At 40.0% G+C, this 23,453-nt stretch overlaps 1 protein-coding gene across 2 annotated transcripts in view; it reads right to left on the reverse strand.

Moving 5' to 3' along the window:
- Positions 1-23,453, reverse strand: part of Casp8ap2 (caspase 8 associated protein 2) — a 35,861-nt gene that overhangs the window by 9,535 nt on the left and 2,873 nt on the right. Inside the window, exons 2-8 of one of the 2 annotated variants that reach the window (XM_032904887.1) lie at positions 20,077-20,138; positions 18,130-18,212; positions 12,602-12,670; positions 11,829-11,929; positions 11,183-11,257; positions 8,263-8,378; positions 1,796-3,993 (exon numbers count right to left, since the gene is read on the reverse strand). In XM_032904887.1, the coding sequence (XP_032760778.1) occupies positions 1,796-3,993; positions 8,263-8,378; positions 11,183-11,257; positions 11,829-11,929; positions 12,602-12,670; positions 18,130-18,184 (2,614 nt within the window). In that variant the 5' untranslated portion in view covers positions 18,185-18,212; positions 20,077-20,138. The remainder of the gene's footprint in view (positions 1-1,795; positions 3,994-8,262; positions 8,379-11,182; positions 11,258-11,828; positions 11,930-12,601; positions 12,671-18,129; positions 18,213-20,076; positions 20,139-23,453) is intronic. The other variant, XM_032904895.1, reaches the window with a different exon arrangement.

Consider the following 23,453-nt stretch of genomic DNA (forward strand, 5'->3'; position numbering starts at 1 on the left):
CTAACTTGATTCTCAGCTTTGGGAAAATAAACATCTTAAAAGGTCAGTTAACTGACAAGTGTGTCATCTGAATAATTTTTATTTCATTTACCAGCATCACCTCTTCTGTGCCATTTGATGACTGTTTCTGAATAATGAAGTATATATGAAATCTAAGACTATAGCTCAGTATTAGTAGAATACAGGCTTTGAATACTCAAGGCCCTGGGCCTAATATTCAACCACAATATAATAGAAGTATGTATGTATGTATGTATGTATATGTGTGAAGTAAAGATGATTTGAAATAATTTGTCCAATCACTCCTTTTTAATAAAAACAGTTAAACTGAGCATGGTAGTATGCAAGTACAATTTTAACACCTAGGAAGCTAAGGCAGGAGGATCACCACCAGCTCAAGGCCAACCTAGGCTAGACAGGAAGAATTTGTTGAGGAGTGGGAAGGGGTTAGAGAGACCAATTAGTGAATAAACTGCTTACCACTCAAATGTGAGTTTGGATCCCCAGCACCAACACAAAGCTGTGCAGGTGTGGCAACCGCCCACAATCCCGGTGTATGGGAGGCAGAGTTAGGGTTTGCTGGCAATTCACTCAGCTAAACTAGCTCAAGTATTGAGCTCTGGGTTCAATGAGATTCAGTAACAACAGAGAGAGATTGAAAAAGACATACCACATCAACCTCTGGCCTCATCCTAGTATATATAAATATGAACATATGTACGTTTGGACACTACCAACATGTATACATATAATAAAAACCTTTACACAGTCCAGAGCTGGGGTACAGCTCAGCAGGAATGCACATCTAGCACAGAGGCCATGAGCTCAATTCCCAGCAGCAATTAAGAAATGTTCATAAACTTTATCTGAAGATAGTCTTCCATCAAGCTATTTGTAACTGATACGCACTGACAAGGGAAACCAGTTTTCCTCAGTGAAGTTCACTGGTGTAGCATCTATACTCCAGGTCAGGGACCATGTCCAGAAGTAGTTGCCTAACACAAGACAAACTTTTTGGCTCTTGGGTTGTTTTCTTGGGGGTGGGGGAGTGAGATGGGGAGGCTTTTTGTTTCAATTTGTTCTGTGGAGTTTTTTACTCTTTTTTTCTTTTTTTAATGATTTGTGTTTTTGCAGCTTTGGGGAGGGTTGTAAAGAGAAAAAATATAAAGTTGGGTGGATAAGATGAGGAAGATCTAAGGAGTTGGGGAGTAGAAAACAGGATCAAAACATGTTACATAAAAAATGTAAATTGTTTAAACTTAAAGGCTCAGAGTATGCGTCTAGTTTATACCTGGATGTTTTTTAATATTAGAAAAGATAGCTCAGGAGCTGGAGAGGTATCTCTGTGGTTAGAGGCAGGCACTTAATGCTCCAGAAGACCAGGATTTACTTCTTAGCTCTCACATGGCAACTCAGTGAGAGGAGCTCCAGTGCCTTCCTGTGGCTCCCAGGGCACCAGACATACACTTGATGGACATACACACATGTAGGCATTTATACATACACATGAAGTAAATCTAAGTCAGGGAAGACAAAGTAAGAGAGTTGCCTCAACAAGCCCAGTGGCCTAAGTTCAGTCCCTAGACTCCATGTAAAGGTGTACTAGAGTCCCAACTCCAAGACTGTCCTCTGGCTCCCTTCCACAAGCAGTCCTCAGCACACACAGACCCTACACCTCACATATGTATGCAATCACACGATGTAAAGGTCATTTTTGTAATTCTCCAAAGCACTTATTTTTTGTTGTTATAGGTTGACAAAAGGACAACTTATAGAAGATAACATAAACTACTACCTTTATGGCTGCTATCATACAGTGGAATTGTACATGAGCTCTCCATGCTAAGAACTTTGGATACCGGTCTCACTGGACTATTCAGAGGGCTGATGGGTTCTGGAATAGGTCTCAAATTATTAAAGTCAATACTCAAAACTGAGTTATCATCATCTTGATATACCGAGTTTGATTCTCCAGTATCTATTTTGTGGTCAATCAACTCAGTCTTCTGTGGTGAAGGTACAAACATCTCTTTAGGTAAACAAGGCTCCAAAGGAGAAGATTTATTCTCAACCTTAGATCTCTCTTCAAGAGAAGGTTCAAGTTTAGGATTATTGTCTCCCGAACAGTTTACTGGTGAAATGCTAGGTTCTTCAACCACAGGCTCCAGATGGCTCTCACTGGCTGCTGCTGCTTTTGGTGAAAGGACCACCTTTTTTTTCCCACCTTCAGAAATATCACACGAATTTATATCATCATGTCTTTTGGTGCCCAATTCTTGGCTGAAGTCTTCAGAAGCATGTTCTGGTAATACACGCATCACCACAGAAGCAGCTGCCCTTGCACCACCACATGTCTCTTCCACTTCCATTGATTGGACCAAACATCTTGCTTGCTCAATTTCTACAGGTGCTGGGAAGGAAATTTCCGTGCCACAAGCAAGCAGTTCACAAGGCACAGTATTCTCAACAGATTTAAATAACAATCTATTTTCTTCCTTCACTTTATTTTCTGGAATGCTGGTCCTGAGTTGAGATGTTGCTGCAAGAGCCTCCTTTGGCTCTGGTAACTCTGATTTGGGTTCCTCTCTATCGTGTTTACTGACAGAAGAAGGAAGACATGCCACTGTTTCAGTCTTCTCCAAGGACTGTGAGTCACACACGACACTGGTCTTGGGAACATCAATTATTTGATGCTCGTTATCTTGACAAACAGGCTGCTTTTTAGCAGGAGAAAGAGTTAAGTTCAACTTCTCCATGAAGCTTAACTTTAAGTCCTTGCCCTTTGCTTCATTTGGCCCATTCTCCACTTTCATTGTACACTCTCTATTGTCTGTCCCTTTAGAAAGCTCACTGTTAGAGACTGGACCTTTACCGTGTTTCTGCTCCGTCTGTCTCTTTCCATTAGCAGTGCTTTTCTTAGTGTCTTTATGAGTCCTTTGCAAGTGTTCTGGAGGTGATTTTTTGTCACTTTTCACATGTCTACTTTCTTCTTTGTTTTCTCGTTCTCTTTTCCTCCTGTCCTCAGTTCTATGTCTTTCTGCTTTGAAAGGTGTATTTTCCCACTGGTGTGCAACACTGACTTCCTTGGAGTGTGGGTATTTGCTATTTCTGTTGCTTGAAAGAGAAGATGAACATCTTCTATCTTGAAAGCCATGACTGCTCATGCCTCTGTCTCGTTTACCATCTTCCCTTCCCCTTCTCTCTTCTGGATGATACTTATTGAAGCCATAATATTTCATGTCATTCTTGGAATGAGGAGGTAATGCACGGTCCACTCTTCCCCGATGCCCCTGCTCCTCTCCTGCTGGTTTAAACTTCACATCACCTTTTCTTTCTGCTTTGTCCTGAGACTGAAGCTCTTTTCTGTGTGTATTTTGTAATCTTTCATTTTGTCTCTCTAGATTTTTGTCATTTTGAGGTTCCACTCGAGTATGTGGCCTTTCTCTGGAAGTTTCTTTTTCCCAAGAAGAGGCACTGCGCTCGCTTTTATTTCCCAAACCAGTGCTACTTTTAATCTCTGAAATTTTGTTCTCAGCCCTTGCTTCACTGCTTCCATGTTTCTCAGGGTTTCCGTGTAGTCTGGAAGTAGTCTCTTTGTCCCTTGGCTCGCCATCACTACAGCTGCTATTCAAGTCTTTCTGTGTTCTGTCAGTTCCTCTGCTACCTTGGCTATGTCTGACGCCATTCCTTCCTCTTCTATTATCCTCATTTGAGTTACCTTCACTAACCTGGTAAGGAGAACGTGACCAGACTTTGTTTGTACAATGTTTCTCAATACCCGTAGACAAGTGCAAAGAATTCTGTGCTTCAGAATGTGATTTCCCTTCCTTTTCCAAGTTTGGTTGTGAAGTGTTAGGATGTATATCTTTCTGAACATCACTTTTAACTCCGTGATCAGTCTTTGAACAATTGTCCAAATGGGGAGATTTGGATCGTGAATCTTTTGTTCTTGCAGTTTTATGGTTATTTCGAAAATGTGGAAACTCAGACAATCTATTAAGATACAGGAAATAACAAAAAAAAGCAATGTTAATCGATACTTAGTAGCATTCTAGATTTTACTCACATGACATCTTTCAAATTTAAGAGCATACACACTGGCAAAACCAGTAGGAGCCAGAGATTTGGGCTGGGCTGTAGCTCAATGAGAAAGCCATTTACTAAGCATGCAGGAAACACTGGGTTAAAAAGCAAAGACTGTAATCCATTTCCAACTAAACAGACCCATTCTCAATGCAAGGAACTCTCTCATTTGCTTTTGCTTGAAAGGAACTCTACCCCAGCACCTGCCAGTTCTCTTTGGACTCAGGACAGGTATACAACTCCCAAGTCAGCGCAGCACACTTAGCAGATACACAACCTGCAGCTACATACACACCTCATATCCATTCTGTTATGTTTGAATTGTACTGTTCCCATCTACCCCCAGTAAGCTTACACACTGAGGTCTTCACACACAGCATCTCACAATATAACCTTATTTGAACGTAATAAATTACAAAACCAATACAGATCCCACCTCAATTAGGGGTTAAAGTAGTAGCTCGATGTTGTAGCCTTTGCCTAACAAGTATGAGGCCCTGCACTCAATCTCTGGCATCAGAAAAACAACCAATTACTAGAACATACCTCTGAGACAACTGGGGAAATGTGACAAAAAGCTGTAACCATAGAAGAAAAATGTAACTAACCTTTGCTAAGAGATAGAACTCTGTTTCTCAATAGACATAAAAAAAAGAGCAACAGGCAAGTCATAGAATGAAAGATTTTTCCAATTCATTTACCCAAAGCATGCCGTGTTCGGGTAATGCACCCCACACTTATCAAACTACAGACTCCTAAAAGCCAGTGCTGGGTCACACCTTTTAGTACAGACTACAAAGTACTGCCACTCAAAGTTTTATTTTAATCCTATTTACTTATTTTCCTGAGTTTGTTCATGGGGGGTGGGGATAACACATGGGAGTTGGTTTTCTGCACCACGAGGATTTCAGGGAGGGAACTCACACACGTGGCTTGACTGCAAGCACCTTCATCAGATAAGACATTTTACCAGCCTTCAAAGTTTTACCTTTAAATATGCCTTCACATTGTACATTTCCCAGTACTCACATGCTTTATTTTTCTATTTATATTTGCTGTATGTTAATATTTCAATTTTGCTCCAGTAAATGTTAAATTTCTCCTAAATGCTAATTAGTTACTTGTTAACTCACAGTATATTTGATAGAATATTTATTAAATAATACATATCTACATTAAACAAACTAATACTAAGGTTGCACACACATACAAACACACGCATGCCCACACTCACACAACTTTTCAAGCCAGGTGTGATGGCAATGTCTTTAATCTCAGCCCTCTGGAATCAGAGGTAGGGGATCTCTGTGAACTCCAGGATAATCTGGTCTAACACAGAATTCCAAGTCAAGGCTAGATATAAACAACAACAAACCAAACAGCTTCTTTATTCAGGAACCACTGGGAATGACTTAGGTTAGGAAAAGCTTAAGTAAGGTAAAATAGTCCACACAATGGTAGTCTTAAGTCACACAACAATGATCTCCAATATGCCAGCCTACATACAAGGAAATGAAAAATGCTGAATCTAAGCAAACGCATTTCTGCTTCATGAAACTTACACTGCAGTAAAAAACAGAAGAGACTAAGCAAGGGATCTCATTCATTTGAATAACTACAATACATAATCCCACAAAAGAAACCTGACTTGGACAGAGAACAATAAGTATCTCCAGCCAGAAAGGGGCTAATTAGGGGCTAGAGAGGTGCTCAGTGGTGAGGAGCACTGTGTATTCATCAAAGGATCTGGGTCAGTTCCTCAGGACTGAGGACAGCAATCACAACAACTGTAACTCCACTCCAGACACCGTTTCCAGGCCTCGGCAGATACCAGGCACACACATGGTCTATACACATACACATTAAAAACTATTAACAACAATAAAAACAAGATGGCTATGCCAAAACCAGAGGATGAAGAGACAGGCAAACCACACAGTAGAGAAGGGACACCCACAAAGGAAAGGCAGAACCTGGGGTACCTGAAAGAACATCAGAGTCATGGTATTCATGCAGAGGTAAGCACAGGCAGGGCTTAGAAATAGTTGGGTCTATACTGCAAGGGACCAGAGAGGAAAGTTAAGATACTTGTCCTTTCACCCCCAAGATGAAAAAAAGCTCCTAATACATTTTAATCAAGAGAAGAGCATAAGATGACTTTTGTTCAGGTATGTGCTTCAGAAAACCAGAGGCAGAAGAAAGCAAAGCAGATGCAGAAATGAATGTCAGCACAATAGATTACTGCTGTTTGCATGGACTAGGGGGGCTGCAGCATGTGAATAAACGAAGAGAAATAAATACACTGCCAGTTCACAGGGACATAAGCATCAAGTGGTGGCTTTAAGGAGTGGTTGAGAGGGAAGCTTCATAGGCGACTGATGATGTGTTATAGTTTGCCAAAAGTCTTGGTGTTATTAACAGCAACTTATTACAAGTACTCTAGTGTCAGCAGTAAGTTAAATGTCACCCACTTCCTAGAAGCCTGGCTTACACCAACAGAATAAATGACACTGTTCTCTACTAAGCTACAGAACAACGGGAAAGGCTTTGTGGCAAAACATTCTAGATAAATTTTGAAAACCCTTTAAAGACGCTCATGTGGGTATAAAGTATGCACACACACACAAATTAAATTGGCCTAGCATGCAGGAGACTGTTCATATGAAGAAACTGAAGAAGAATGAAGCAGAGAGACAGGAGAGATGGCTCATTGGTTAAGAGCACCCTACTGCTCTATTTGACGACTAGAGTTCAAATCCCAGTACCAAGATTGGCCAGCTCACAAGTGTCTGATGCCCCCTTCCAACCTCCACAGGCACTGGCAAGCACATATACAGATAAAATAAATCTAAAAGAGGAAGGAAAAAGGACAAAGGCTTGATCTTTGAAAAACTCAAAATAACAACCAAGACAGAAAAATGAATCCCAGGAAAATAATTAAAAAGCATCACATTACAAATGTAATTATAGAAGGAGATTGCTTCAAAGCAGGAGGGTAATGGAGTTAAACAAGCCACATGAAGACAATCTAAATGAAAGGTTAGAAACTATTTGATGGATTTATGGCACTATCTGATGATTAAAAGTCAGATAGGATGCAACTCAAGAGTACACGGGGGCTGGCAAGATGGTTCAGTGGGTAAAGGCACTTGCTGCCCTGAATTTAATCCCTGGAACCCACATGATAGAAAGCTCTACCATGGACTATGCACTCTTTACAAAAAGGCGCCAAGGTCTCAGTGGTGAAGCACTTGCACAGCCCTGAGTTCAACTTTCCACACCACCCAAAATCAAAACTACAACAAAAACATTACAAAAGCAGAATTTGAAGTAGGGTGTGATGACAAAGCAAGAGGATAAACAGAAAGTCAAAGCCAGCCTTAGATATCCTATCCTTAAAAACAAAACACAGTTCTTACCCTATGCTTAAAAGCAAACCAAAACACAACTGAAAGAGAGGAGATGGTAGCAGCAGGTTTAAACAATAATTCTTTCACTTCTGTTTATGGGGAAGATGGGGCAGCCATAGATACAAACTCCCCTGGACCAGAAAGTCACCCTGTATTAAAGAGTGAGAAATATTAACAAAAAAACCCACTCGAAAAGGTTACTTATTGAAAAGGTTAAGGGCATTTTCCTCCTTTACTGTCATTTAAACACTGCATTAGTGTACTGATTTGGGAAGGGAGGGAGGGAGGGAGCGCAAGCGTGCTAGAGCGCGCAAGCGTGCTAGAGCACCCTGTAGAGGTCGCAGTGCACTTGCGGGAGCTGGGTCTCTCCTAGCATCTGGAATCCAAGGATTCATCTCAGGTCAGTAGGCTTGGCTCCAAGTGCCTTCCCTTGCACAGCTTTCTTTCTTTCTTCTAGGTGTTCTGGGCAAATGCTTCACTGAGCTACTTCCCCAGCCCTGCTCTCCCGGTGTCTCAGTTTCTGATGTGACCAGAACTCAACACATGCACAGTGACTTTCTCTCGTAAGCAGTACTAGAGCAAAGCCCCAGTGTATTTTAGGAACTGTGTGACAATGTTCTATCAGTAACCATAGATACCACTATAAATCATTAGCAGAGTAGTTGCCATTGACACTAAGACCATGACTCTCTAATGAAAGACGTATTTCATCCTTTGACTCAAAGTAAACCATATTTTATGTGACTGGGGAAAGGTAACATCCACACACCTTTGGTGAAGATGATTTATCTCTTCATCCTTACGGTTTATCTCCACTCTGGCAGTTTTGATAAGTGCTGAGATATTCTTCTTAAGAGACTGGTTTTCATTTTTTAAGTTCAAGTTCTAAAACACAGATAGGACACATTAACAGACCCAAAATGTATAGAACTGTCAATACTACTCCTTGTAGTTGCCAGTTGTTGTGAGTTTTTAAAGACAAAGCTTGGCTACACAGCCCATGATAGGCTTGAACTCGCTTGATCCTCCTACCTCAGCCTCCAATGTGAGGAATGGTGCACGACACCATACCCAGCTTTGTATCTTATGTAATTCTGAGAAGCAGCTCTCTAAGAATTAATTTCCCTACTGCTCGGATGCAGAAGCTGAGATTCGGAGACAATAACCAATACCAGGAAAGAACCACCTAATAAGGACATGCTTCAGGCAAGCATTGTAAAAGCTGTAACACAAGCACCAAGTTCTACCTGGATCATTACCCTGAAGTTTCAGTTTCAATAACTAAGTAGTTTTAATAACGAAAACATGATTTGCCAGGTATGGTGTGGTGGTACACTTTAGTCCCAGCACTCAGGAGGCAGAGGCAGGCAGATTCTCTGAAAGTTAGAACCAGCCTGGTGTACATAGAAAGTTCTAGGTCAGTCAGAGCTACACAGTGAGACCACATCTTAAAACAAAAAACACTAAGAAATGCTAAGCATTGTCTATTTAAAAAACTAAACATGCTAAGATGTTAGCTTTCAAATAAACAATGAACCTAGAGCTGGTTCTTTCAGGGAAAGGAGAATCAAGAGAATCAAGAGTTTACAAAAAAGTAGACAGAATACTCTCACATTCTTTATTTTTTGCAGCACAATCACAAAAAGAACCATTCTGACAACTGTGAATCACCATTTTTTTTCAAACAAACAAACAAATAAAACAAACAAAACCCCTTAATCTTTGTTCCTCAAAACTATCTTCTTTTAGCTGTGTGTGGTAGTGCAAGCACTTGGGAGGCAGAGGCAGGGCCAGACTGGTGTATACAGGAAGGTACAGGCCAGTCAGGGCTGCACAGTAGGACCATTTCAAACAAAAGAGAACTACCCTCTTTTAAGCCACCCACTTCTAAACTTACCACCCAATTATCAATTCATCCAATATATCGGATATGTTAATGTCATTTTAACTTTGAAGCAGTTTTCCTATAATCCTTTCTAATCAAGAAAAAATTAAAATAGCAATGACAAAACATTTTCTAAAGTGGAGAGGTATAGACATGGCCAAGTTATATTGTCTGCATGTAGGAGATTGTCAAAGAAATGGAATTTTTACGAATACAAAGAAATGTCAGATGCTGCATGTTTAACTCACATTATAGAGACCCAGGCCTTGGGTTCGACCCCTAGCAAATAGAAAAAGAACTTCATAAGCTGCCAATACTTTACCACTTTAATTGCTAATGCTCCAAAAAATAGGGTTGAGGGTACACTTCAGTGGTAGACCCTCACATGCACAAAACCTGAGTATTAAGCTTTTTTAAACAATGTACATTGGTGTTTTGCTTTCACAAAATGTCTTTGTGAGGGTGTTGGGCCCCCTGGAACTCCCTGGAACTAGAGTTACAAACAGTTGTGCGCTGCTACATAGGCACTGGAAATTGAACCTGGAAGGACAGCCAGTGTTCTTAACATCTGAGCCATCTCTCTAGCCCCAGTATTAAACTTTTAAACTGCCAAGATTTTAGTATTTTAACTTTAATTATAACTTTTTCTTTTAAAAGGCGAAGTCACACTGGGCAGTGGTTGCACATGCCTTTAGTCCCAGCACTAGGGAGGCAGAAGCAAGCAGGTCTAAGTTTGAGGGCAGACTGGTCTACAGAGGGAGTTCCAGAACGGCCATGGCTATACAGAGAAACCTTGTCTTAAAGCGGGTGAGGAGATACTCTTACTATGTTAATCAAGCTGGCCCTGAATCCCATGGTTGAGTGATCCCCCCATCCTAGTCTCTTAAGTAACTTAAACTACAGGTACTGTGCTTTAAAAGATTCTTATGTCTGTCTGCCTGTCTGTCCTGGGATCAAGCCCAAGTTTTTATGTTCTTATATTGTTGAGGTTCAGAGTTGCCCCCACAAACCACACCAACAATCATCTCAGCCAGACATGTATGGTTTACTGAACACACACCTAAAGACTGATCGACCAGAACAACAGTTTCAGACTTGGGGGCTGAAAGCTACATATTGAACATTTCTCAGGGCCAGCATATAAAGGATAAAACACAAAAACACAATGAACTCAAAAGCAAGTGCAGGAGGTACTGCAGGGTGGTAGGCCCTGACTTGAGCCATTTTAGATGTAACAGTTCATAGTGACCTTTAATTTGATGGAGTCTAAATGAAGCTTATGGTTGTAGATCGTCTTAAGATTAACAAACCTCATAACATACAGAACATAACAGGGTATGTGGTCAACATGACCTGGCTGAGTCAAGCTGACTTGTAGGAATATTACAGCAACAATATGAAATAGCTGGTGGTCATGGAACAAAATGGCTACAGTTATGCTCGAGGGCAGGCCTCAGCAATATAAAACAAAGGGCTGCCTGGGAAGATAACTCAGTAAAGAGCTAGGCACACAAGTGTGAGGATGTAAGTTTGATTCCTTAGAAGTCACACGAAAAGCTATCTTGGGTTGTACTTACTTATCATCTCAGCACTGGAAAAATGGAGATGGGTGGATTCCTGTGGGTTGCTAGCATGCAGCCTAGCCTACTTTGTGAGATGCAGGCCAGTTAGAGACTATGTCTCAAAAGGCAAGGCAGATGGTGCCTGAGGTACAACACCCAAGGATATCTCTGGCTCTATACGCATGTGCAATCAAGTGCACTCTCACACATAAATGTTAATGAGGAAGAAATAACCATGATACCTGTGTCTGTATTTCCTTAAATCTTTTCATCAGATCTTTCATTTGCTGCTGACATTTCCCATATTCTATCTGCAACTGTAAAACACAAAAGATTAATAATGTAAGCATTACTGTACTCTCTTAGCTTAAGTGACGTAAAATTGCTGTTGTTTCCTAGACAGTGTCTCCAGGTGTAGGCTAGGCTACTTCACTATTGAGCCTCCTGTCTCAGAGCCTATAGGCAAAATAGTGTGCCTGCCTAGATTATTGGCTTTTAAATTTCAGCCCATTCATGGTACATTTTGATAAGCTTCATAGTGTAACTCTGAACCTTAATGTTCTAATATAGTTAAAAAGAAATTTGTGGCATGTAAGTTTCGGCACATTACATAACACACAACTTAATATAAATCATGAAAAAAATATATTTCACTGACAGTCTACTATAGTTTTTTATATAAGCTCAGTCAAATAAAATTGTAACTGAATTTAAACATATATTCAGAAAGTATTTCTTAGAAAAACAAATCAGAGGCAGAAACTGCCTTAAGTACTCTTAATTTAAGAACTAATCCCTAAACACAGACTGTTCAATAGTAATCTGTAGCCATCTCTTCAGGAGCTACAAAAACAAATAAATGTTCTCAACGGTAGAGACAACTCATACGTCATTGTATGTTGCCTCCTTTGCAGTTCCTTCTTCAGTCAGGATCTCTTCATACAAATCTAGACAGTTTCTGAATGACACGCAGGACCTAGCAGTACTGTCTGAAAACAAACAAAACCTTACATTAGATACCTGTTAGATGTTGTGAATCCATTTTATCAAAACATTTTAGTAAGCATCAAGAATGTCTTGTTATCTTTATGTTCTACAAGTATACCATTATTCTTTGTGTTAGGTTCTTGATGCTGCATCTGCCTCAAAGGGTTATTACGTTTCTCCTTAGCTACACAGCCTATACTGATCTCACAGAATGCCGCACTGTATAAAGTAGCTGTTCCAAAGAACCCAGAGTGATAATTATCTCTGTTACAAAACAGACAGATCTGACTGTGGAAAAGCTCTTAATTGGACATGTGTGAGACTTCACTGCCACTCTTACTGGGGTATTTGAAGACACAGTAACAGTCCTCTCTGTGAGAGGATAGGCAGAGATGCATATCCTACAGCACCAGTTGCCATTTCAATGGTGTGAAATACTGTTGTACAAAACCTAATTAAACCTGAGTCACAAATTAATAACATTAGTAAATACTAATAATTAATAATATCTGTGTTAATATGTTCTGATAAAGCTTTGGGCCAAAAAGTAATTATCTCGTGGTAATTACAAAGACATTATTTGGGAGCTGTGAAGTTACCAAGAGTCATTAACAATAAAACAAACACAGCAAACCAATCAAACAAAATCAGACTGTTCTATGAAATTTACATACCAGAAACAGTACTGTCCAACCCAGCATATATGTCCAATGAGCCTTCATCATTATTTTTAAGAGGAGAGGCTGCAAAAATAGCAAAGACTAGTTAAAATGGGCTTATAGGTTGAGGGTTTTTTTGTTTGTTTGTTTGTTTCAATTCCTACTTAGAAGGACAAGGAAAGGAATATATTACTTCTGCTTTAAAGCATGAACAAGGGTCTGGGTGGTAGTGGTGGTGGTGGCACACACCTTTAATCCCACCACTTGGGAGGTGGAGGCCAGCCTGGTGTAAAGAGCTACTTCCAGGACAGCCAAGGCCACACAGACAAACCTGTCTCAAAAGACACACGCATACAACAAACAAACAAAGAAGGAGGAAAAAGAGGAGAAAAAGAAAGAAAAAGTCAAGGTTTATATGTGCTTATCAACAGAAAGATGTTGACATAGAGACTTATAAATTGACTACAAATTCAGACAAAATTCACTTTAAAAAAAATGTATGGAGTTGGGAGAGATGGTTCTTAAGAGTGTTTGCAAAAGACCCGAGTTTCTTCCATGTTGGGAGCCTCACAAACACCTGTAATTACAGCTCCAGGGAATTGGATGCCTTTTTCTGACGAAGAGACAGCTTAGTGGTTAAAAGCACTTGTACTTTTCCAAAGGATCCAAATTTGGTTCCCAGAACCCACATCAGATGGGTCACAACTGCTGATAATTCAAGTTCCAGAGTATTCAACACCTTCAGGCCTTCCTGGGCGCCTGCACTCAGGGGCATGTGTGCAAGCACATGCACATATATACATGTGTATACATCTTTAGAAAATGTGTAATGAGGTTTTAATTCCAACGATAATAAGCTACTTTCCATGTTCATTTAACACTATAAATGCTTAACTAGGTATTAAAGCTACCCGAGGAGGTAGATGCTCTTCCAAAGGATCCAGGTCGGATTCCCAGCACCTACATGGACACTTACAACTATCTATAAATCTATTACCAGGGAATTTGATACTGTCTTGTAGCCTACAGACACCAGGCATGTACATGGTATACAGACATATATACAGACAAAATACTCAAATATATAAGATAAATAAATAAATAAATAAACAAATAAATAAATAAGGAAGTTAGCTCTAAGTTCCCTCTCCCCTTTATCGGAGCTGTTTGTTGAAGGAGTAGTTTGTACTGCTCTACAGCAGAAGGACTTCTCTGCCAAGAATATTCAACCTAAGGCCCACAGGTCACTTCCTGGGACAGCTAAGAATGCAGCCTGACACATCTGTAGGTGACATCATGTTGAAATGTCAACAAGTTAGACGACCTTTCTAGTTCTAGGCTTGAAAACCGAAGGAAAGGCTCTAAGGAAACAGCAACTATGGGTGAGAGAGCAAATTCAGAAAGCCAAGGACAGGACTGCCAAATTGTGCCTCAGACAGCTGTGTGACTCCCAAAGGGAACAAACTCAAAAAAAGACACCAAAAGCTAAAATATGTAAACAGAGATTTTAGTTCCCCCAACTACAAGGGAAGTGTAAGTGAAAATTCAGTCAAGCCAAATACCCATTAAAATAAACACAGAATCCTAAGTCACCACACATTATCAGTTAGACTGTAACTAATGCAATCCAAATTGAGTAAACCTCGCCAGAGAAACAGAAACAATTAAAAGAACCAATTGGGAGTAAGCATGGTGGCACACACCTTTAATCCTAACACTCAAGCAGTTTGGTCTACATTGTGAGTTTCAGGACAATCAGAGCTAAGTAGTGAGACCCTGTCTCAAAACAACAACAAAAGAACCAATTGGCTGAGCATGGTGGTGCATACTTTTAATCCTAGCACTTGAAGACTAGCCTGGTATACACAGCAAGTTCCAGGCCAGTCAGTCCTGCAAAGTAATATCTCATCTTAAAGAACAAAACAGGTGAATCTATGAGAATTCAGGACCAGTCTGGTCTACAAAGTGAGTTTTAGGACCACCAGGGCTACACCAGGAACTCTGTCTTGAAAACAAAACAAAACAAACAAACAAAAAGAACCAACTGGAGCTACATATAATAATTATAATTTTATCATCACCATCATCACTGGATATGCTTGACTGTGAACTACACTGATTAGTATAAATTACTCAATATTTTTTTTAAACCAAATCTTTAGAATAGCAGGAAAGAGGGGAAAGGCTTTAGAAGTCTTATAGGAACTGGTGATGCCTCAGTAGGGAAGAACACTGGCTACTCTTACAGATAATCTGGGTTTGATTTCCAGCACCTACACAGTGGTTGATAATCATCTGCATTTCCAGATGAAACCATCTTCTGACATCTGCAGACACCGAGCACACACATAACGGACATGCAGATACATGTGCATTACATGTAGAAAAAATTTAAAATTAAGTGAATAAAGCTTTATAAAAGAGTTCTACAGAATAAGGTCAAAATCTCACACAAGATATAACTGGAGTCTAGAAATAAGGATAAAGGAAATAATACCATGGTAATACTAGAAGAAGACTAGGAAGAGTTATCTTCCTAAGCGCCTTTAAGTCTGTTTAAAGTAGAAAAGTAAAGCACCATATTGTTGCGTTAACTCTGTACAGACACCATGTTTGGCTTGTCATCATGGCATTCCTAACAATGACCAAGACACAGGACAATGTAACTATACCTAAAAGATTACAATTTCTTGAACAACCAACAATAACACAAACCAGCATAACCCAAAAGCACACATATAAATAAAGATTAAAATGGAACCCAAAAGCACACTCAAAATAAGAGTTTATGGCAGTCTCCCATTATTTAAATATACAGCTTACTGTTTCTAGGTCAGTGACAGAGCACTTGCCCAGAGTTCAATTCCCAGTACCACAAAAATAAAAATAAATTAAGAAAAAAGTAGACATGTGAAGAGTCTTGAGAGTAATGCACAAAAATAAAAATAAATATCTAGTAAGCAAAAATAATAATGTCATTTTTGCCTTTTAAAATTACTAGTTAGTGTGATAAACATTTGTGAGAGGCTGGAGAAATAGTTCAGCAGCTAAGACCATTTCTCGTTCTTATAGACTATGATTTAGTTCCCCCCACCCATGTCTGGCTCACAACCATCCCTAATTCCAGTTCCATGAGACCTGACTCCCTCTTCTGGCCTCAAGAACACCAAGCATGCCCATGGAGCACAGACATATGATGACAAAAGACAGACAGACAGACAGATAGACAGACAGACACACACACACACACACACACACACACACACACACACACCCTAAAAAAGCTTTACTTAAAAATTTAAACATTTGTGAATTTAGGTGGAAAAATGAAGGTATTCATTATATTATACTTTGAATTTTTCTGGTGATTTAATTTGTTTGTTTTTTTGAGACAAGGTTTCTCTATGCAGCTCTGGTTGTCCTGGAACTCCCTCTGTAGACCAAGCTGGCCTCAAACTCAGGGATCTCCTTGCTGCTACCTCCTGAGTGCTGGGATTAAAGGTGTATACCACCACTGTCCAGCTTTTTAAAAGGAAAAAGCTATAATATAATTATAACAGCAATGTAACAACAAGTTGAAACTACATTAGCAAAAAACAAGTGTTAATGATGCTGATGGGAGAGGAGCCCTTCCAGGTCAACCAACATTAACTTTTAAAAACACATTTTAAGTAAGAATGAAGAACTGACTAAGAGATACTCAACCCCAGTGTTACAACTACAATGCAAACCTTACATTTAAGGCTCAGGGAATGCTGTAGAAGAGGAGGGTGGAAAGATTGTTAAGAGCCAGAAAACTAAAACAACTGCTGTAAGACCGTTTCCTATATATTACAGGAAAGCTGCACCTGTAAAAAAACAAAAAACAACAACAAAAAAAAAACCAAACCAAAAAAAAAAAAAACAAAACAAAAAACAAAAAAACAAAACAAAAAACACACAAAAATATGGCTGTGCCTTATGCCAACAGGAATGGGGAAATCTCACAAAGCCCAACTCCTACAAAAATCAATGACTGCTGAGAACAAGGCCCCTGAGAGGTTCTGAATCCCAAGCAGTCAGCTCTTAAACATATAAGCAATACTAAACAGACTCGGCAGGGTGTGTGTGTGTGGCCATAATTAAAGAAAAGGTAATAAATTTGAGGAGTGGGTGACAGACATGGGAGGAGTTAACAGGGTGTGTGTGTGTGTGTGTGTGTGTGGGTGTGTGTGTGTGTGTGTGTGTGGCCACGTGTGTATGAGTGTGCATGTGTATGAGTGTGTGTGTGAGTGTGCGTGTGCGTGTATATGAGTGTGCGTGTGTGCATGTGTGTGAATGAGTGTGCATGAGTGTGAGTGTGTGTATGAGTGTGTGTATATGAGTGTGCGTGTGTGTATGAGTGTGTGCGTGTGAGTGTGCGTGCGTGAGTGTGCGTGTGTAATGTAACCACAGCACAGAAGCTGCAAACCTACACATCACTGTATCTGACATGTAGAGTAGGAGATGTAGCGCATTTGGCAGTATTGCCCTAGCATGCATGAGGCTCTGGACTCTTCCCCCCCAGTCCCCTGCAAAACAGCTATTTTATGAGCTTATTTTATTACAATGTCTTGTGTCATTCTTCACTCCACTGTCACCTCCCTTCCTTCCTTCCTCTACCCCTCCTTTCCCTTCACTTCTCCTGTGTCACGGTCTCCCATATATCTCAAGCTGGCCTTAGAACTTAGTTCTCCTGCCTCCCAAGTGCTCAAACTATAGTCATGTTCCACCACATCCAGGAATAGATAAATTAAATCCAGTTAGTTATCAATCATGACTACCAAAGCTTCCCTAAACAATAATAGGTAAGCATAACTTCACTTATTAAAAATATGTACATCAAGGCCGGGCAGTGGTGGCACTTGCCTTAAATCCCAACAGAGATTTGCTGTTCTAACAGATCAGGTTCAGTTCAAGCACCCACATGGTGGATTACAACCATTTGTAATTTTAGTTCCAGGGGATCCAACACCCTCTGGCCTCCTTGGTCAACAGACACGCACGTGACCCATATACATATAGGCGGGCAAAACACTTATAAGCATAGAGTAAAAAGAAATATATCTTTTTTTAAAAAAGAAAAATGAAAGGAGAGAGAGAGAATGAATATAAAGTCAGCCAGTTACAGGGATTTGTGCCTAGAGGCCCAGCTATCACAGTGAGATCTCCAAACTACACAGTTAGAGCTAAGGAGCAATGTGCTGTGTAGCCAAGTATTTAAGCCCTGTGTTTGATTTTCAGCACTATATAAAAAAATAAAAGCAAAAACCAAGAAAAAGGTTCACATTTACTAAGCACTCCCTATGTTCCAAGTATTTTGCTATGTTAAGTCACGTACAGGAAGAAAAGTTGAGGCGCATTTCCCTTTAGAATAAGTAAATGGTTTTATAATTGAGGTTAGGGCTATCACTGTGACAGAACACGTGCCTATCATTTGAAAGGCCCTGGTTCTAAACTCCCAGCACCAAAGCTTAGAAAGAAACAAAGAGTACATAAATTCAGAGACAACTGAGAGTTCTTACCAGGACAGACATCAAACAAACCCGTTCCATCACCATTGTCATCATCTGCTGCCATGGTCCTATATCCTTTTCATAGGTGCCATCTACGGTAGTAAGCATAAAGATTCCCACCATTAGAATAGCTTCAACTTACAAAGCAACCTTCCAATTTGAGCACACTGAATAACTTCATTCTCATTCTAAAAAATCAGGCCTATACAATAAAAAACAAAACAAAACAAAAAAAACTAACATTTTCTGAGTAAAAGTCTAAACTATAAAATGAAACTCTTAATGTTGTTAGTATAGATAGGCCATGAACAAAGTAAATTACATTAATTTTATAAAATAGGCCCCCATCATCACAGAGAGACAAAAAGAATCTCAAAATACAATACAAATTAACTTTTGCACTAAAGAACCATCAGCACTAAAAACAAACACATATACATACATCAAAAAATGCAAATGCTATCCCCTACAGCTCCTGGGAAGAAAGGTAACAGCTTAAGATCCATTGATTCTTAGAACCCATGGTGGAAGGAGAGAACCAACTCCAGCAAGCTGCCCTCTCACCATCCTGAGTGCATGATGTAAGCACATACCTACCCTCACACACACACCATACACACAAACACAACACCAGTAAGTAAAACATTGAAAATAAAAGGATGCATTCAACCTGAAGTATGGCTCAACAGTAGAACACTTGCAAGCATGTGTAAAGCCCCAGACTCTATAATTAATGTGTTATAAAAATAAATAAATAAATAAATAAGAGAGAAAACACAGAGGGCTGGAAAGACTCTCAGCAGGTAAAGTGCTTGTCATGCAAGCCTGATGACTCAAGTTCAATTCTGGAAACCCAGGTAAAGGCAAGAGAGAACCAACTCCACCAAGTTGTTCTCTGCTCTGTGTGGGCTCTCATTAACATGGCATACACATGCTTGCACTCACATCACATAGGCTCACGCGCACGCACACACGCAAACATGACTTTTTAAAAAGACACAAATGCACATGTGTATGTGCATAGACAAAAGGACAAAAGGTACTTTGTTGACTGTTGTCAGTTGTGCATCTGTGCCATGGTGTACAGATACGGAGGTCAGATAACAACTTTTGTGAGTCTATTCTCTTTACACCATGTGAGTCCTGAGGGCTGAACTCAGGTCATCAAGCAACAAATAAACCCAAACATTTTTTCTTTTTAAATTGCCTTTAGAAGGCCAGTGAGTTGTCTCAGTAAAGATGCTTGCTACCAAGCCTCATGACCTACGTTTAACCTCCAAGGACCCACATGGTGCAAAGAAAGAACCACTCCACAATACAGAGCTATGCCATGAACCTGTAACTTGAGTGCTACAGAGTCAGAGTCAGAAGGACTAAGAGTTTGAAGCTGTTTTAGTCCACATAGAAAGTTCCAGGTCAGTTTGGGCTACACAGCAAGACTCTATCTCAAAATAAACAAAACAAAACAAACAAACAAACAAATAAAGCCAGCTAGCCAGCCAGCCCTTTTTCCCCCTTTGTTTTTTCAAGACATGATTTTACTGTGTAGCTCTGGCTGTCCTGAAACTCAGAGATCTGCCTGCCTCTGCTTCCTGTGTGCTGGGATTAAAGACATGTGCCACCATCGCTCGGTAATAAATAAGCTTTTAAAATTATTTTAGAAAGTTTAAACTCAGTGGTAATGAAGGAAAGGCAAATGAAGAAAACAGGTGTTCTGTGTCAGAGAAGTACTGAAGCCAGGCTTGGAGGCAGAGGCAGTGGCTCTTTGTCCATTACAGGTCAGCCAGAGCCACACAGTGAACCCTCAGCCACCCCCACAGGAGAGGAGGAGGGGAGGGGGGCACTTCAAGAAGAACCCACACATAGTACTGGCCAAAGCACACAGCACAGCCACACACAGCAACCCCCGAGAACGAAGCTGGACTTGCATGTAGATCTTTACTCTTTCCACCCTACCTTTTCTCTCAATACAGCCAGACTTTGTCTCACAAGGGCTTAAGCCTCGTTTTCTTCACATTCTGTGCAAAATTAAACATAAAAAAGGCCAGAGCCATTAAGTCAGTCAGGATAAAATCTACCCAAATGGTGGCTCACAACCATCTGTAACTCCACTTTCAGAGGGTCTAAAACCCTCTCTTGGCTTCCATGAACAGCAGACTTGCATGCAGTGTATAGTGGTACATACACCCATACATACAAAATTATAAAAATAACTTTTAAAGACATGTTAGATTTCTTAATAAATAAATATACCAAGAAGTATATTTTGCCTTCTATAACCATTAAATTAGGATCCAGAAATTTCACAGTCAGCAAGTACAATGCTCTGGTTTCAATCCTTACTACCAAAACCAAACAACCAAACAAAAAAAATTAAGAGAACTTTAACATATCATGCCAGAGCAGAAATGGCTGTATGGACAATTTCTAAAGTATCCCATGTCGTCACCCTCTTGGAACACAGGCAGCAAGTGAGTGTCAACTCCACAGCATCTTACTTTGATCATTCCGTTTCCTCTTAGGACAGTGAGCCAAACAGCAACCACAGAAGAAATAGTCTTTGTCTACAGAGAACTAATCGTACCCGTCAACACACTGAGCTTCCTACACTCAGCAATAACCACGCCAAGCTGCTTTAGTGTGCATGCATACCCGTGTGGTTTGTACATGCATGTCTATCCATGTGTAGCCAGATAGTCATGTTGGTGTCTTTCTTAACCTCTTTTCACCATGTTTTTAGACCTGGTCTCTATATCTGCTCACTGACTTGGCAAGACCAGCTGGGCACCAAACTCCAGGTATCCACCAGTCTCTGTCTTGCCAGCACTAATATAGCCATGTGATGTCTGGCTGTTCAATTGGGGTTCTAGCGATCTGAATGTATATCCATATGTTTAATCAGCGACTTATCAACTGAGCTATCTCCCTGGGCCCCCTAATTTGCTCTCGTAAATGACAGCCTACATCAGAAACACCTGGAAGAACTAAAATACAAGACCAATACTGGTTCCTTCCTTAAAGTTTTCTAGGCTTAGAATTGATAATTTTTATTTTGATGTTTAGACCATCTTTAAGTCAGTGTTATTGGGGATAGAGACAGCTCAAGAGGACTTGCTGCTCTGACAGAGGACCAGAGCTCTGTTCCCAGCACCTACATCAAGTGGCTCACAAGCACCTATAACTCCAGCTCCAGGGGATCTGACACCCTCTTCTGGACTCCTTAGGCAGAGGCGATCAGTGCACATAACCCCTTCCCTCCACATGTACAGTTTCAAAATAATATTCTAAATCAGTGTCATCAAACAGCTTCCTGTGACAGTCAAAATGCTGTGCTATCAATAGAGTAGCTATAAGCATATGTAGCCATTGATAAATGAAATATACACAAGATTATGTGTAGTTTTCTACTTCTGTTTTTACAAGTTACATCAAACAGTGGCTTGAATAACACAAAGTATTTTTATAGCTCTGGAGGATAAAAAAAAAATCTTACTGATCTACAATCAAGATGCCTTCAGGGCTGTGGTTCTATGGGGGCTGAAAGAGGCTGTTGACATTTTCCAGTTTCTAAAAGCACCTGCTGAGCTAGAGCCTCTCTCTCTACCTGCTCTCTCTAGGCCCCAATCATCACATGGACAATCCTAACACTACTCTTCCTCTTCCTCTCTCATTAGAACCTGGGTGACAGATTCTGGGATCACTTAAATACAGGACAGTTCTCCCCACCTCAAAATCCTTAGTCGTGAGAGGAAATGTAGCCCAATCAGTAGAGTGCTTGCCTATCATACACCAAGTCTACTTATAATCCCAGCACTCAGAGGCAGACGCTCGACTACTTCAAGGCCAGCCTGGATACATGACACTCTGCCTCAAAGCAAAATCCTTAAACATATCTCTAAAATCTCTTGCTATCTGTGCTTATATATTTACAGATGGCAGGCATGAAATCAGCTATCTTTCAGGGCCATAATAAACTGATTTTTTTTTTTTTTTTTTGTGGTAGGGAGTGTACAAGACACAGTTTTTCTATGTAACCCTGGCTGTTCTAGAACTCACTCTGTAGACCAGACTGTCCTGGAACTTGAGATCCTCTTGACTCTGCCCAGAAAAATCTTAAATAATTTAAGTAACAACACTGTAACCAACGGATAATAGTTAAGACTACAGATGACCTGAGGTAGGGATTGAGTTTCATATACTCAATATATACACATGAACGCAAATATTTACTAAACCCCCCCCCCCAAAAAGACTAAAGGAGCCAAAATAGTTAAGTTCATAGTTTATTTTTATGATGACTCCATTGGTCTCACTCATGGCCTAGGTAGTCTCATGAAAAGTTCTACCTAGAGGATTTCAGAGCTATGGTTAGTACAAGGTCAGTAACAAACTACAAATGTATGAGTAATTTCCAAAGGCTATGAATTCAGATATTCTTTTATAGAAGCATTGCCTATAGCAATTCTTGCTCAAAAACCTGTCCATAACTTGCTCAAATTCCTTACTTTGACTTAAACTGGTATCTTTCTAGTCACCTTTATTATTGCCAAAATTCTGAGGATTCTGTTTGTAGACATATTTTCGACACCATCTCACCAGATCTATTCTGTATCAAGTCTATCTATGAGTTCACATACAAATGAGTGCAGTCACGAATGTTCAGTTTAAAATGTGTGAAAGCAAGATTAGAATGAGGCTTTAGAGAACCAAGAAACAGTTTATATGTCTAAGATACTTGAACTCTCTCCAGTAGAGACTGGAAGATCACTAAATTCTAAAGCAGAGGCTAACATAACTAAATTCACATTTCAGATGCTAGTGGCCAGGAGCTAGACAGAAAAGACCATCCAACAGTAGAATACACGTCTAGTCTCAGCAGCTGCAAGGCTGAATCAGGAGCCACGGTAAGATCCTATCTCAAAACAAGCATAAGAAAACTGTGCAAGACAAGTAAGGAGTCAAAGACTTAGCAAAAGACAAAGTATAGCTCTGAGAGATTTCTGTGGTAAAGCAGCTCTATTTCATGCAAACCTATTCAAATGTCCACTCTTTCTGATTTGAAATTTCCTTCACATCAAAACTTGAGCTGTCCTTAGAATATACATATATAACATACACAATATATATTATAATATACACATATTTAATACATATTATGTTATTATTAATATACATTGTATATATATTGTGTTTGTACACAAATGAAGGTCTTCCACTGACTTGGAATTTATTCTCTCCTTCTATCATGTGTGTCAACCTCAGTTAGCTTGTCAGGTTTAGCATCCGCCATTTCTACTGGCTAAGCTATCCCAGCCATCCTGAGCTGTCTTCAA

Source organism: Rattus rattus, chromosome 1 (assembly GCF_011064425.1).
Source record: "Rattus rattus isolate New Zealand chromosome 1, Rrattus_CSIRO_v1, whole genome shotgun sequence".
NCBI classification, from domain to species: domain Eukaryota; kingdom Metazoa; phylum Chordata; class Mammalia; order Rodentia; family Muridae; genus Rattus; species Rattus rattus.